Here is a 16,008-nt window from a genome sequence, read left to right as displayed (position 1 = left end):
ATAATAATTTTTTGATATGCTCAGCTCAACACCGACAAAATGGTCACCCTTTGCACCTGGACTCCTCAATTCTTCTTGCATTACCAATAGGAATTTCTTGCTGGGACTCCTCCAGTAATTCCTGCTGTAATTTATTCATGGATTTCTCCAGAAATAAGTAATTATTACTGGTAATCCTCTTGAGAATATATTATGAACTACTGCTGGAATTGCTCCAGGACTTCTACTGGGGGTTTTCTAGACATTTCAGGTAGGTACCCTCCTGATTTTTTTCTGCGATTCCAATGCAATATCTGCAAAGAATCCTCCAGTAATTCCTGCAGGTCTTTACAATATTTATATTAATTGGAGATATTCCATGGAAATCTCAGCAAGAATTCCCTAAGAAATTCCAGAAGGTATTTTTGGAATCCCTATTGTTTACTGGATGTATTGCAAGAGGAATTCCTAGATGTATCCTTGGAGAAGAATTCAAGGAGAAACTCCGGGATCTTCAGAGGAATCCCAGCAGTCATCCCTTACAAAAATTGCTGGAGAATTTTTTTTTGAGAAATCTTCTTAGAATTCCTCCAGGAATGCCTGATGAGATTGTGCTAGAAGTTTCTGCCGGGATTCTTCCCTCGGCAAGGAATGTCCCTGGGATTTCACAAGCATTTCCAGATAGTATTTTTGCTGTAAATGCTTTTAAGAATCCTCCAGGAATTGCTGAATAATTTCTGTCATTAATGGCTTGAGGAATCCCAGCAAGACTTCCAAGAGGTTTCCCACCACGAATTCTTCGAGAAATCTGAATCAATTTCAACTTAATTTCTCAAAGGAATCTGAAGGAGATTTCCAATAAACAAACGAAGGATTCCTGAAACAATCCCTAGATACATTCTTAGAAGAAGCGCAAGGGAAACTCTGAAGGATGTTACAGAAGAGAAGTTACAGTAGTAGTTGGTGGATGAATCCAATCAATAATAATTCAATAAATCCCAACAAGAATGTCTAGAGATAATCACAGAAGAATTATTTGATAAATTCCAAGAGGTATTACTAGAAAAACAACTTGAGGAATTCGTGGATTTAACCAAGCAGGCATTTTGTGGAAATTTAAAGTGAAATTTGTAGAGCAATGTTTTGAAAAAAAACTGTAAAAATCACAAATGGAACTTTTGTAGAAATTCCTATGGACTGGGAATTCTAGAGTTTTTTTTTCGTAAATGAGGTCCTGAAGGAATCCTTGGAGAAATGCTCAAAAAAATGCAAAGAGAAACTTTTGGAGGAATCCAAGAAAAAGTATTTTGAGAAATCCTCTTGAAATTCCTCCACAAATTAATAGTGAGATTTCTCTCGAAATTCTTGCTGAGATTGCCCCAGAGGTTTTTCCAAAGATTTCTTTACATTTGCTGCATGTAATTCCTCCAAGGCTTCCTATAGGAATTCCATTTGTGATTTCTCCAGAGATTTTTCAAGGATACTTTTAGAAATTTCCCTAGCAACATCACCTGAAATTCTTGCTAGGATTCCTTCAGATATTTCTACTATTTTTCAGGAATTCTTGCTGGAATTTCTCAAACAATATCAGCTGAGATTTCTTCAGTAATTGCTATTAGGAATCCACCAAGAATTCCTGGTACATTACCAGCAGGAATTGGTTGAGGAATTCCAACAAGACTTACTGGTTGATTCTTTAGGAAATTTTTGAATTAATGCCGAAAAAGTTTTTGAAGAAATTTCAAGTGGATTTCCGGCATGAACTACTGGATAAATACTAAGAAAATTTTTTTTAGGGATTCTCATAGAAATCACTGAAAGAATTACAGCAGGAAAAGTCTAGAATGTCTAGAAATTTCACTGCATTTTTTTTTCGTACGTAGGAATCTAAGCTACAACTGCATGAGAGTTTACAGTAATAACACAGACAAACAGACGTAACTCTTAAAGGAAATTCATCAAAAATGTTTGCCCGGTGTCTTTTGTATGAGCTCACTGCCACCTGTTGGTATAACCGCGCGAGACACTGTCGGCCATGATGGATTTCGATTTGACGTTTGCTAACACGCACACTACTACACAAATCATCTGTAATTTTCGTTTGCATCATTCAGCAACGTGTACACTGGCAAACGTCAAAGCGATCGAACACTAGCACCTCTGGTGGAAGGATCGAGCAGTAGGGTAAAAGCTCCCTTAGTGGAGGTAGTACCAATAGTGGTGGTAGTGCCAATTTAGCACTATTTCAAACAAAAAGCTTGCAAATGATATTTTTAATAGATGTATCATAACTAATTAATAACATTTATTCAGTTTTGTGTTCAGGATTTGCCGAAAAACCTATTTTAAACAATTATTTTCCTTAATTTTTTTGCTCCTTTGCACCTATAGTGGTGGTAGTGTTCCTATAGTGGTGGGTCCCATAAGAATTCAATGGGATGCGCCACTATAGGAACCAATGTTAAATTTTACCTCCATAATAGGAACCGTGTACCTATAGTTGGTGCAAGTGATTTATTAGCAAAAACTGAAATAAACAATGGTTTTTACATTTTTCCTAGCAAAATTAAGTGAAAAACTACCGATTAACGTTTTCAGAATTTTTATTTTGTGGTTGCATCAATTTTATTCAATTATTTTTCTACAAGGAGCTACTAATAGCACCACTATTGGTACATTTACCCTATTATAATCATTAAAAATAAAAAAAATAAAACCAAACCAAAAACTCCATAGTCTTTTCGAAATTTTTGGAAGTTGAGATGCAGGCACTGTACCACTTGGAGCGTTAATCCAGTACGAAGAAAAAAGCAGAATAATGTGTATTCCATCACAAAAAACAACTTTGTAGAACACTCGAAAAATCTTAAAAATCCATAGAAAAAGTTATATCCGAAAACCTATTACAAGGGGTCGTCAACAAACAATGACACATAGCTCTTAAAGTTGAGCAAATAAGGTAATAGTTTGTTCAGCAAACTTTCCAATAATACCCTGTTCTGCAACTTTGTAGAAGACACCAATACTCTATCTTTATTTTTGAGAAAAGTGAATTCCTATCGCACTTTTAGGTGGATTAATCACCTAGGTGAAAATTTTAAAATAAAGAATTAAGTATATAGAACAAACTCTTCTAAGACATCATACTTCTAAATTCAATATTTGAAGCCGCAAAAAAGGATTATGGATGTGAACCTTAGTAAACAGTATGTAGCAGGTTCCTCCGGAGATTATGTCCGGAAACCTGAACGTCCGGAACTGGTTCCGTAGCGGTGGCATGCCCATAGCACAGAGCGACCATTTTATGGCCAAATACATTTTACAATACAAATTTCAGAATGATAATATGTGTGATATTCAATAAAATTGCCGAAAAATACCCCCGTGGCAAGGCATTTCTCAATACCCAGAAAGGGGGGAGGGGTCAGGGGGGATGCCACACCCAGATATTGGAAGACCAACTAACCGCATTCAATTTAAAATTGGTTTCAAATTTTTTGATTGTATGGTCTTTGAGTAGTAGCCGATTGAAAAAAAGTGGTTCGTCTAGGGCTTTTAAGGGTTAAAAAAGCTCCTACTTCTGCTTAAATGATTAACTTGTTGCTTAGGTTCCCCAAAGGTATCATTTCCCATGCAGACCCCCATAATTCCTAAGTTCCCCTTACCCTCCCCAATATCTTCTTAAATCCCAATCGTTCCTTAAAAAATCTCCAATATCTTCTAAAAAGCCCCAACATTCCTTGAAAATCCATAATATCTCCTCAAAATTTCCATTGTACTTGAAGCATCCCCAACTTCTCTTAAAATGTCCAACTAAGTCTAACGAAACCCAAAGGTATCATTTCCCAAGGACCTCCACGATTCCTAAGTTCCGATTACCCTCCCCAATATCTCCTAAATATCCCCAACGTCATGAAAAATCTCCAATATCTCCCGAAAATCCCCAAAGTTTCTTAAAAATCTCCATTATCTCCATAAAATCCCCAATGTTCCATAAAAATCCTCAATATCTCCTAAAAATCCCCAATGTTACTTAAAAATCTTCAATGTTCCTTAAAAATCCCCAATATCTCATAAAAATTCCCAATGTTCCTTGACAATCCCCAACTTCTCCTAAAATGTCCAACTTGTTGATTAGATTCCCCAAAGGTATCATATCCCAAATACCGCCATTATTCCTAAGTTCCCTTTACCCTCCCCAATATCTCCTAAAAATCCCCAATGTTCCTTATGAATACCCAACTTCTCCTAAAATATCCAACTTATTGATTAGATTCCCCAAAAGTTACATTTCCCAAGGACCCCCATTATTCCTAAGTTCCCTCTACCCTCTCTAATATCTCCTATAAATCCTCAATGTTCGTTAAAAATTCTCAATATCTCCAAAAATATCTGTTGTGCACCGATGGAATGGTAGATCTGCAAAAGGCGCCTATTGTTCGACAGTCGGCTCATTTCTATCTGCCGATAGTATAATGATGCCGTTTTGCACATTCATCGTTGCACCCCGCCAGAGTCGTCGATCGAGTCAACGACAGAACGCCATCAGCAGCAGCCGCCGCAAGATGCTGCTCTCGCGCGCCCATCGCTCGATTGGGCTTTTATTACGTTCATTGTAAATAGTGTGTTCGTTAATAAATGTATATTTTACTCGTGTTTATGTCCGCGTTTTAAGTAATTATTCGGCCACCAATCGCATATCCCCCGGACGTAACAGTGGCGACGAGAATTTTCGTGATGCGGCCGTGAAAATAGTGCTTCAAACGGCCCCCACAATAATACCCACGCGGGAAGGAAAGTGAACGAATTCATCATTCTGCAGCACCATCGCCGAGTCTTGCAAGCCAGCAGGAGCCCGAACGCTTAGACGGCGTCCTTCTGAAGCTACCACGGACTAACTCGGAAGATGGCCGTTCCTTTGCAAATCATCGTCACCATTTGGATCACACAGCCGACGGGAGTCAATCATTGCAGCTTCCTCCTGTATTACCCCGATTCGATCCAAAGACAATCATCCGTTTTCCCGCTCATCAACAAATCGCCACGACATTCAAGTTTCATAACCCGCCAGAAGTTTAGCACCGAACAGGTAACATTCTTTTGCGTCGCTCGGGTCAAAACTTGGATGAAGTGCACCATCAACAATTCTGAGCATTAAAGACCGGGAAGCCCGACTGAAGGAAGACGCCGATCAGGCATCATCGTTGGTCGAGCAGCCTGGTAGATGTTCATTTGCATCAGCAGTACATATCCTGTCTACACCTCCAGCAACGGACAGTACTGCATCAACAACAACCAGTTACAGTCGGAACTCGTCTAACATGGTGTGATTCGTTTACACCCACCGTGAATGGAACTTGGCGGGCTCATGGACTGACATCTGCACAATCACAAGTCAAGCATCGTATCGTTCGTGATCAATAGCCATCTTCACCTGCTTGAAGAGGCCCTAATTGATTCGTCTCGTTCCTTCTCTTGAAAGGGGGAGATGTTGTGCACCGATGGAATGGTAGATCTGCAAAAGGCGCCTATTGTTCGACAGTCGGCTCATTTCTATCTGCCGATAGTATAATGATGCCGTTTTGCACATTCATCGTTGCACCCCGCCAGAGTCGTCGATCGAGTCAACGACAGAACGCCATCAGCAGCAGCCGCCGCAAGATGCTGCTCTCGCGCGCCCATCGCTCGATTGGGCTTTTATTACGTTCATTGTAAATAGTGTGTTCGTTAATAAATGTATATTTTACTCGTGTTTATGTCCGCGTTTTAAGTAATTATTCGGCCACCAATCGCATATCCCCCGGACGTAACAATATCCATCTTGTTGATTAGATTCCCCAAAGGTATCATTTCCCAAGGACTCCCATGATTCCTAAGTTCCCTTTACCCGCCCCAATATCTCCTAAAAATCCCCAATGTTCCTTATGAATACCCAACTTCTAGTAAGAGGACCTCCATGATTCCTAAGTTCCCTTTTCCTCTTCCCAATATCTCCTAAAAATCCCCAATGTTCCTTAAGAATCCCCAACTTCTCCTTGATCTTTATTACGTTCGTTCGTATCGCTCGCGGTAACAACAATGATGACAGTGGTGCATTTTACTTAGGATTGTCCAAAAACCCCAATACGACGATGGCTAAAGCCCTAAGGGTGTCTCCACAACCTCTTATATAGAGATAGTAACATATTGGTTTGATGGCGTTTTTCTTGGAAATAATCTGTATTATTGTGCGTTTAGCACTAAATTGATTTCCGAAAAAACTTCATCGACTTCCGCTGCCTTACCTATGCGTTAAACATAACGTCGGAAGTAGTGCGCTGTACAGTAAATCTGGTTTTCTATACAGCGCACTACTTCCGACGTTATGTTTAACGCATAGGAAAGGCAGCGGAAGTCGATGAAGTTTTTTCGGAAATCAATTTAGTGCTAAACGCACGCACAATACATGTCATTTCTATTGCTGTGTAAACATGGTATTTTTCAATATCAGTTACAGCTACCTAATGCAATAAAAACACTTCAATTATATCTCTATATTTTTTAGGTTGCTCGAAGACCACAACGGACCCCAGTTTAGTCATCTATATAACAAAGAAGTTGGCTTCGTTATATCATTGATTCGAGACAGATTTGCAGATGTAATTCCTCTAGGTCGTGAATTTGTACGCTTGCTACAAAATGTGTCTCGCATACCAGAATTCGAATGCCTGTGGAAAGACATACTGCACAATCCAAAGAAATTGTGCCCTACATTCAACGGAGTCATGCAACTCATGCAGACCAAAACAAGCAGACGTTTCCTGCGATGCCGTCTAACTCCAGATGTCGAGCGAAAGTTACACTTCTTGATCAGCAATGTCAAGTTTGGAAATCAAAAACGGTAAGCAATCATAAATTTGACACAATTTCGAAAATCAAGAAATAAAGCCCACTTAACCTTCCTAAAGACACTTCCGCTGGGAGACGGAACACAATATATTATAAGACAGCTGTTTCTTCTAAGGGGATTTAGTTAAAGGTTTCTGAATTTTCATTAAAAATAAAAACTATTGTACAATTTGTAAATTGTACCGTAATCCGAGGTCAAATTGATCACTTTAAAAAAACTTTTCCGGATAACATCAGTGCCAATTCAAATATTGCCAAAACAATTTCTGTAAAACCAGTACCCTGTGGATCTCCATGGAACCATGTGACGGAATTTTGTTCAACACATTTAAATTTTAAGTTAAATAACTCCAAATATCAAAAAATTGGAAATAGTATACAATTAACCCTCTAATACCCAAATTTTTGATTTTGATCTTAATATCATTTTTCGTCATCTAAAATCGATTTAAACATGTTTTGGAAGATGATTCTTTTTAATTCTCGATTTCGTGAATTTCAGTTTTTGATTTTTCTAATTTTTATTTTTGAACATCCCCACACTTTTATATTTTTCCTGGAAGCCAATTTGGGGAACGGATTTTTTGAGATGAAAACATTTTGAGATTTTATGATTATTGTTGAAATTTTATTATTTTAAATTTTTTTCACAGAAAATTTTGTTTTCCGTGTAATTCCGTGTAAAGAAAATAATTTTAGAGTGTATTTGATTCCCTTAAACTATTAAACAAGGATAGAATGATTTGGGAAAAATTCAAAATATGTTAATTGTAACGATTCAATACGAAATAAACAATGACTTCTGAAAGGTGACTAAAACATCAATTTTTCAATGATTTAAAAAAAATGTAAATACGCTATAAAATACACCAAAAACTATTTTGAGATATACAGAACAGTCCTGAATATCAGCCAAAAATATAAAAAAAATGATTTTCCACGAAACAAAAATTACAAAAATGCTCAAACTATACCCCGTCTAAAGGCGGGATTGGGTATTAGAGGGTTAAGCATCGGTTGGAAAGGAAAATTTCCTTCTCTGCTTAATTTTGCTCTTCTTAAACCGAATAACGCGTTTAAAATCTTACAACTAGTGAATTTAATACTTTAAATGCCAACTTAAATTTTGAAATTTCTCCTTAAACGCCTATAGGTAGGCAATTTACTTTGAAATATGTGATTTCTATAGCAGTAAATGCATATTTCATCATAAAATGAACTTTTTTAAAATTATCTCATGTTCTGATTAGGTACATAACTTCCTAACCAAGGTTCCACAAAAATGTTAAAACAGAGAATTTACGGGAAGTCCCTGTAGGGTCAATGGTACCTACAATTTCGGATAGGATGAAAGACGTTCTTTCGGATGATAGTTGAACTATCGCGTTTGGTGGTCTATCATAAACTAAAACTATATTTACATTTTCATATGAATTGAGGTGATATATGCATGTGTGTTGTGGTTACGTAACAAGTGTTCATAGTGTTGTGTTGTACAATTATAATTTAAGTTTGTGTTGTGTCGGGTGCGCCACACTACTCCCCCCATAGTTTTACCAGTATTGACGAGGTATCTTCACGCGACGTCCAGAGCGTGTTTGGTAGGTAGTCTGTTCTGGCGCTGCTGCTGCAGCATCGGGGCATCGATCGTCTACCTGCATGAACGCTGCCTTTAAACGATCGATGGAAACGGCAGTGTGTTTGCCGTTCACGTCCACAATGAAGAGCTTCTTCCGACGACCACACGATATGGCCCATCGTACGGCTGAGTGAGCGGAGGTTTGATTGCTCCTTCTTTCACGAAAACGTGGCTGCATGTCGATAGCTGCTTTTGGACGAAGGCAGATTCTCTTGAGTGGTTACTCGTAGGTGCGGGTCTCAGCTTCGACATCGAGAGTTACGACAGCGCAAGTTTTGGTTGTATAGAAGTTTATTTTACGTAATTCTAACATTGTGTTGAAATAACGTAAAATAAACTTCTATACAACCAAAACCTGCGCTGTCGTAACTTTTATATAACATGTGTGTTACTTGGGTTGGAACACCGAATCGGGAGATCCAACCGCTGATGAAGGCACGTGCGACGGTGAGCGCCGTCATGTTAGGTAGTGGGAAAATCTCAGGCCATCGGGTGAATTTATCGATGATGGTGAGACAGTACATATTACCTTCGGACGGTGGAAACGGGCCGATGAGATCCATGTGGATGTGCGCAAATCGTTCGTTCGGGGTTGAGATCCTGGCGATCGGAGTCTTGTTGTGTCGCTGTACTTTCGATTTCTGTTTGCAGTCACGACGAAGAGAAGGCCAGATGAATCTCTAGGAGACGAGTCGAGTAGAAGCACGAACTCCGGGATGGGATACACTATGCAGCTTCTCCATGATTTTCCGCCGAAATTCGTGTGGGACGAATGGACGGATGGCTTCTGTAGAGATGTCGCAGTATATCGGTGTGGAGGCTAGTGGTGATTTCAGTCGCTTGAGCTTGACGGTTGTGTTGGTTGGTGGGTTCTCCAAAAAAATCTGCAGCTCAAGATCGGTCTTCTGCAACTCAGCCATTTGGTCGTAGTCGATTGCCTCGGTGGTGGTAATGGTGTTGATGCGACTCAGCATGTCGGCGACTTTATTTGCTTCGCCCGATACATGCCGAATGTCGGTGCAGTACTCACTGATGTAGCTGAGTCTGCGCTGTTGTGTTGGAGTTGCTTTGTCTGGTCGTTGCTGGAAAGCGGTGGTGAGGGGCTTGTGGTCTGTATAGATACAGAAATCTCGAGCCTGCAGAATATCACGAAAGTGCTTGACTGCTTCGTACATAGCGATTAGCTCCCTATCGTACGCGCTAGCCTTTTGTTGGCTTTCGCTCAATTTTCTGGAAAAGAATGCAAGTGGTTGGGGGCCATCCCAACTAACAATCACTCATTTTACAAGCACCTTCACGACAAATTGATTCAGCATGATGCTGAATAACATTTGGATAATTTTCAGGCACAACCATTGTTCGGGTTTTGTTCACACAAATTTGGAGAAATTTTAAAGCATAGTGTTGTGTACCATCTGAACTGTTTGCTGTTAAATCGTTTTACAACTCTATAGTAAAGCTGTTATTCAGCTTGAGCAAAAATGATTAAAAATTAAAAAATGCAAAATTTTTCAATTTTCACGAGAGTTTATGATTGGAACTTAATGCTGTGAACAGTTATTGTGAAATAATAACTACACATAAATTTACCTAAATCTAGATTCGAACTAGAGACCCGTCGATCGCCAGCCGCATGCCTTCCTATCTGCGCCATCCTAGAGATGATGAATTGCAGCGCTCAAATCAAAACATAAACTTCTCGTGGTTAAATAATGATCAGGCTTCGACTCCTATTCAGCAGTGGTGAATTAGTACAACATTATGGTTAACGACTGAACAACAGATTAATTCAGCTGTTGTTCAGTAAAAACCACGTGTTTTCATCATGTATTCTGAGTCGAAGTATGATGAAACGAAAGCGCTTATTTGACTTGTGAAAAACACATTATACAGATACATGTGCTAATTTTTACATGAACTCAACAAGAAGCAGAAAAAAAGTCTTGTTAAACTATGTTGTAAAGGAATAACTGTGAGTCGAATAAAAATCTTATTGAACGTTTTAAAAGTGTTTTAAATTATCATTGTTAATACAAATACGAAAAGTTGAACATTGGCTACTTTTTCAATTGAAATAGCATTTGTACAGTAATGTGTACAGCATAATTCTAGGTCAGCTATAATTACTATTATAAAGCAACAATTCAGCATGCATGCTTGTTAGCGGCTGGTGATTGTTAGTTGGGATTATTTGTGCTGCTCTACGTTGTCCGATGCAATACAGAGATCGTCGATGTAGGGATAGACGAAATCAAGGTCACCCAGAATGGCGTGCAGGTGCCTTTGCAGTGTTTGACCTGCATTCCGCAGCCCAAAGGTCATATACTTGAACTCGAAGAGTCCAATGGCCGTTGTAATGGCCGTCTTGGGGACATCTTCTGGGGCCACTGGGATTTGGTGGTACGCACGCTGCAAATCGATTCAGGTGAAAATTTTCTTACCGTGCATGATGCTGGAGAAATCCTGTATGTGAGGCACGGGGTACCGGTCGGGAACGGTGATGGCATTCAGATTCCGGTAGTCGCCACAGGGTCGCCACTTGCCGTTCAACTTCTTGACGAGGTGCAGCGGGCTGGCCCAGCTGCTTTTCGACGGTTGACAAATTCCTTGCTTCATTAGAAACTGGAACTCAGCTTTCGCTTCTTTCACTTGTCCACAGGTAACCGGCGGGGACGGCAGAACACGGGTGGGCCGGTGGTGATGATCTGGTGGACGGTGTTAGCTTTGGTCGGTTTGTGTTTCATATCGAGGACGGTGATGTCTCGATACTCGGCAAGGATTTCGGCGAACGGGGAATTCGCATCGTATGTGGTGATGGCTGGCTCGGTCGCTGCTCGGATGTTTTCGATCTCCAACCGGGTGGTATTATCGATCAACTTGTTTCTCCGCAGATCCACGAGAAGATCGAAATGCTTGAGAAAGTCAGCACCGATGATTGGGGATTTCACATCGGCGATGACAAATACCCACAAGAATGTTCTTCGCAAACCAAGATCGACGGTGATGCGTTTGGTACCGTAGGTCTGAATTGGATTACCGTTTGCGGCGAAAAGTTGTTCGGAGGTTGTTGGCTTGAGGCGTTCCTTTGGTGTGGGTGGTACGACAGAGATGTCAGCGCCGGTGTCGAGGTACCGGTTCGACGTTTCGAGGTCGTGGATATGGATTCGCTGGACGTCCGCGGTTTGGTTCAGTTTGCTGGTGTTTTGGTTCGGGGTAGGTTCGCTAGGTGCTGCGGGGTCGACGACGGTGGTACTTGGAGCTACTTGTCTCTCGGGCGAGAGTACACCTCGATATTCCCGTCGAAAAAAATGCACTTGGCATTGGGGTTATCGCTTCTGTTCTTCTCGCACTTCCGAATTTGAGCACCGTGTCGGTAGTGAAACCAACAGATCCAACGACGGCTTCATTTGCTTCTCGCTGGGGTCTCTTCTCGCCGACCGGACGAACGATGGCGCGGACGGCTACGTTGTCGATCGCGTCCACGGAAGTTGCTTGACAAGGCTTCATCCAGGCGTCTCGATAGTGCTTCGATGCGTTGTTCGAGGGACGATGTCGATGAGGTTTCGGGCTTCTGAACGGCTGCGATCTGCTCACGGGGTGCTTCCAAAATTTTATCCGCCACCTTCGCTTGCTCGTCGAGCGTCGCAATTGGCATGGCGGCGATAATAGAACGAGTGGTGTTGGGAAGGGCTCGCAACCAGAGGTTATACAATACGCTGTCGGTGCAACCTACTCCGCCCAAGCGGCGCATCTCGGAAAGGAGAACGCTTGGTTTTTGGTCTCCTAAGGACATACCGGAGAGCAGGCTGGTCAATCGCTGCGTTTCTGACGACTGGAAATGCGCCATCACAGCTGCTTTGAGACGGTCGTACTTGTCGTTAGTGTTCGCCGCGTTGCAGCTAATGATCACTGTGTGCACAAATTTCACGCGCGAACCGAGGGCAACGATTACGGCATTAAACTTGAACTTATCGTTCCGTATGGAATTTACACTGAATGCCGCCTCGAGAAACATGAACCATGTCTCAATGTCCTCCGGGTCGAAATCCGGGAAGCTGATTTTGGCAATGACCGGCTGTTCTTTGGAGTCGACGTCATCATCTTTCTTGGTTTTGTTCGCGACTCCAGAAAGTTCTTCGGTGGCCATTGCGATTTTAACACGCGGGTGATATCGGCACTGTGATTTCGCGGTATCGAAAAGAGATTTTTACGATCGCGGGTCGATCACTTTTAGACTAATCGCGGTTCGAATGATTTCGCGACGCCGGGTCACCAGTTGTAGGGTCAGTGGTACCTACAATTTCGGATAGGATGAAAGACGTTCTTTCGGATGATAGTTGAACTATCGCGTTTGGTGGTCTATCATAAACTAAAACTATATTTACATTTTCATATGAATTCAGGTGATATATGCATGTGTGTTGTGGTTACGTAACAAGTGTTCATAGTGTTGTGTACAATTATAATTTAAATTTGTGTTGTGTCGGGTGCGTCACATCCCATTAGCAATCGATTGTTTAGTAGCAATGGATTCAGCTAAATGGCAAATTCCTTAAAAAAATAAAGCCTAACTATTTTTTTTTCTAAACAATTAAAAGTCTACACTTATTTCTAGACAGCTACGAACCAGATGACGTCAAAAGTTTCAGATCATTTCGAGGCTTAAGAGTTCCTAGTATGGAATTACAATGTAGTACCCGAATCACAGACAAACAGACGTAACACTCTTCAAAACGGCTTGGCACATGCATTTAACGATCAATTCAAATAACATTTGATTTGCGCGATCGTTCCACCAGATGCGCTAGTGTTCGATCACTTTGACGTTTGTCAGTGTACACGTTGCTGAATGATGCAAACGAAAATTACAGGTAATTTGTGTAGTAGTGTGCGTGTCAGCAAAATGTCAAATCGAAATCCATCATGGCCGACAGTGTCGCGCGCGGTTCTACCAACAGATGGCAGTGTGCTCATGAAAATGACACTGTGCAAAAGTTGTTGATGAATTTCCTCTAAGAGTTACGTCTGTTTGTCTGTGCCCGAATGATCAATTTCACCCCGCTGATCAATTTGACCCCGGTTTACGGTACTATAAATTCAATGTCGATATCTTCACTTGTGTATGCGTGTGTATTTTTTTAAAATTATTATCTTTCTTTTTTTCTTTCAAATCTTCACAGTTAAATTAAGATTTTTCGTATTTGTTTTTTTTTTGTGTTTTTTACCCTTCTTACACCCAAAAGAAGGGTATAAATACCGCTCGAAAAACCGACTTTCGATCCGAGGCCCGCAGAGCCGAGTCTCATATTCCAATCAACTCAGATCGAACAACTGAGCAAATGTCTGTGCGTGTGTGTATGTGTGTGTATGTGTTTGTGTGTGTATGTGTGTGTATGTATGTTACAAAAAAAGTCACGCACGTTTCTCATCCGTCTGATATCCGATTTGAATTCTCATAGTTGCAAATGAAAGCTACAACATCCTAGTAAAACCCTATAGGTAAATCCAACGGAAGCTAACGATCCCTCCGCATCTGGTGGCAGGAATGAGAACTCTATGAAAAACGTGGCTCCGCCAAAATTTAACATGGCGCAGCATAGGCAAAGTGCACTTTTTTCACTTTTTCATATCGAATTCCGCATCGTAGAGAAACAAACGAGCACTTTTTGGAAAGAAAATTTAATTCTCTTTCAGATGCGCTAAGATCCGGTAGGTACTTACGAACAATTTATGTGATTAATTTGAGGAGCTCTTGCTATGCCTCCGGCGGGCGATCTTCCAGATTTTTTGTTAGCTGGTCAATCCGGTGTCTGTCACCGTGGGCATTGATGATAATTGAAGCCGTGGAGATTGATGATAATAGAAGCCATTACTAATAGAAAATAGCAACCACCAAGACAAAATATGAGTTTATTTTGAAAACGAAAAATTGAATTTTTGATGTAAACAAACGATTTTCACCTTATCTCACTTAGCGCCTCTACAATTGGGGGTCATCTGAATTCACCTATTGAATTTTATTACGATCAGACATTTGGTTACCGAGATATCTTTGAAGCAATATAGGTTAGCTTTTTGAGAGATTTTTGACATATAGCATATTGATAAATATCTCAGCCGTCTGTCAACCGATTTTGGTTCTCTTAGCACCAAATGAAAGCTACAACATCCTAGTAGAATGCTATGAAATTTTATTTCGATTGGACATTTGGTTATTGAAATATCTTTTGAAGAGTACTTAGGAGTCATACAACTAAACTTTTTGAGATTTTTAACAAAATGTATCATATTTAATATCTTAGCCGTCTGTTTTCGGATTTGGGTTCTCTTGGCACCAAATGAAAGCTACAACATCCTAGTAAATCGCCCAGAAATTTTATTTCGATTGGATATTTGATTACAGAGATATCTTTCAAAGAGTACTTAGGATTTATACAACTAAACTTTTTGAGATTTTTGACCAAGTGCATCATAATAAATATCTCAGCCGTCTGTCAACCGATTTCGGTTCTACTGGCACCAAATGAAAGCTACAACATCCTAGTAAATCGCCAAGAAATTTTATTTCGATTGGACATTTTATTACAGAGATATCTTTCAAAGAGTACTTAGGATATATACAACTAAACTTTTTGAGATTTTTGACGAAGTGCATCATGATAAATATCTCAGCAGTCTGTCAACCGATTTCGGTTCTCCTGGCATCAAATGAAAGCTACAACATCCTAGTAAATCGCCCAGAAATTTTATTTCGGTTGGACATTTGGTTACAGATTTATCTTTCAGAGAGTACTTAGGATTTATACAACTAAACTTTTTGAGATTTTTGACCAAGTACATCATAATAAATATCTCGGCCGTCTGTCAACCTATTTGGGTTCTCTTAGCATCAAATGAAAGCTTCAATATCCTTGTAAAAGGCCCTGAAATTTCATTTCGATTGGACATTCGATTACTGAGATATCTTTCGAAGAGTATTTCAATAAATTCCTTTTTACCCTTCTTATACCCATAAGAAGGGTATAAATATCGCTCGAAAAACCGACTTTCGATCCGAGGCCCGGAGGGCCGAGTCTCATATACCAATGAACTCAACTCGACGAACTAAGCAAATGTCTGTATGTGTGTGTGTGTGTTTTTTTCCTTCTAAACCAAAGGGGGATAATCTGCTCAACAGACACCCTAACAGAAGGTTAGGGTAGTGTAGGTCTGAGGCCGTCTTCTACAACAAAAGTAAAAGCCAGGACTACTCTCTCCTCGTACCCACTAAACCATTCCTATGGTCGCCAAACCCTACTTCTCTCCGGAACCACCAAGAAGGTATTGCTTCAGAAAGGGGCTAGTGCACATAGCACCCACAAGGTTAGCTGCGTAGCCTGCAGCAACGAACATCGATGACTCGCTTTGGAGAGTCCATCACGGTAGCATGCTGGCGCTTAGCCAGTTTCCCGAGTGGTCCTCGCCACTGTGTGTGTGTGTATGTGTGTGTATGTGCGTTTTTG

The 16,008-nt window shown here is 40.5% G+C and overlaps 1 protein-coding gene across 4 annotated transcripts in view; it reads left to right on the top strand.

Annotated features, from left to right (window-relative positions):
• Positions 1 to 16,008, top strand: part of LOC109621778 (integrator complex subunit 3 homolog) — a 490,050-nt gene that overhangs the window by 72,786 nt on the left and 401,256 nt on the right. For all 4 annotated transcript variants that reach the window (XM_062854920.1, XM_062854919.1, XM_062854921.1 and 1 more), the window contains exon 5: positions 6,524 to 6,859. In XM_062854920.1, coding sequence (XP_062710904.1) covers positions 6,524 to 6,859 — 336 coding nt within the window. The remainder of the gene's footprint in view (positions 1 to 6,523; positions 6,860 to 16,008) is intronic.

The sequence above is a fragment of the Aedes albopictus genome, chromosome 2 (genome assembly GCF_035046485.1).
Source record: "Aedes albopictus strain Foshan chromosome 2, AalbF5, whole genome shotgun sequence".
NCBI lineage: Eukaryota > Metazoa > Arthropoda > Insecta > Diptera > Culicidae > Aedes > Aedes albopictus.
This window is presented reverse-complemented; position numbering and strand designations above follow the sequence as displayed.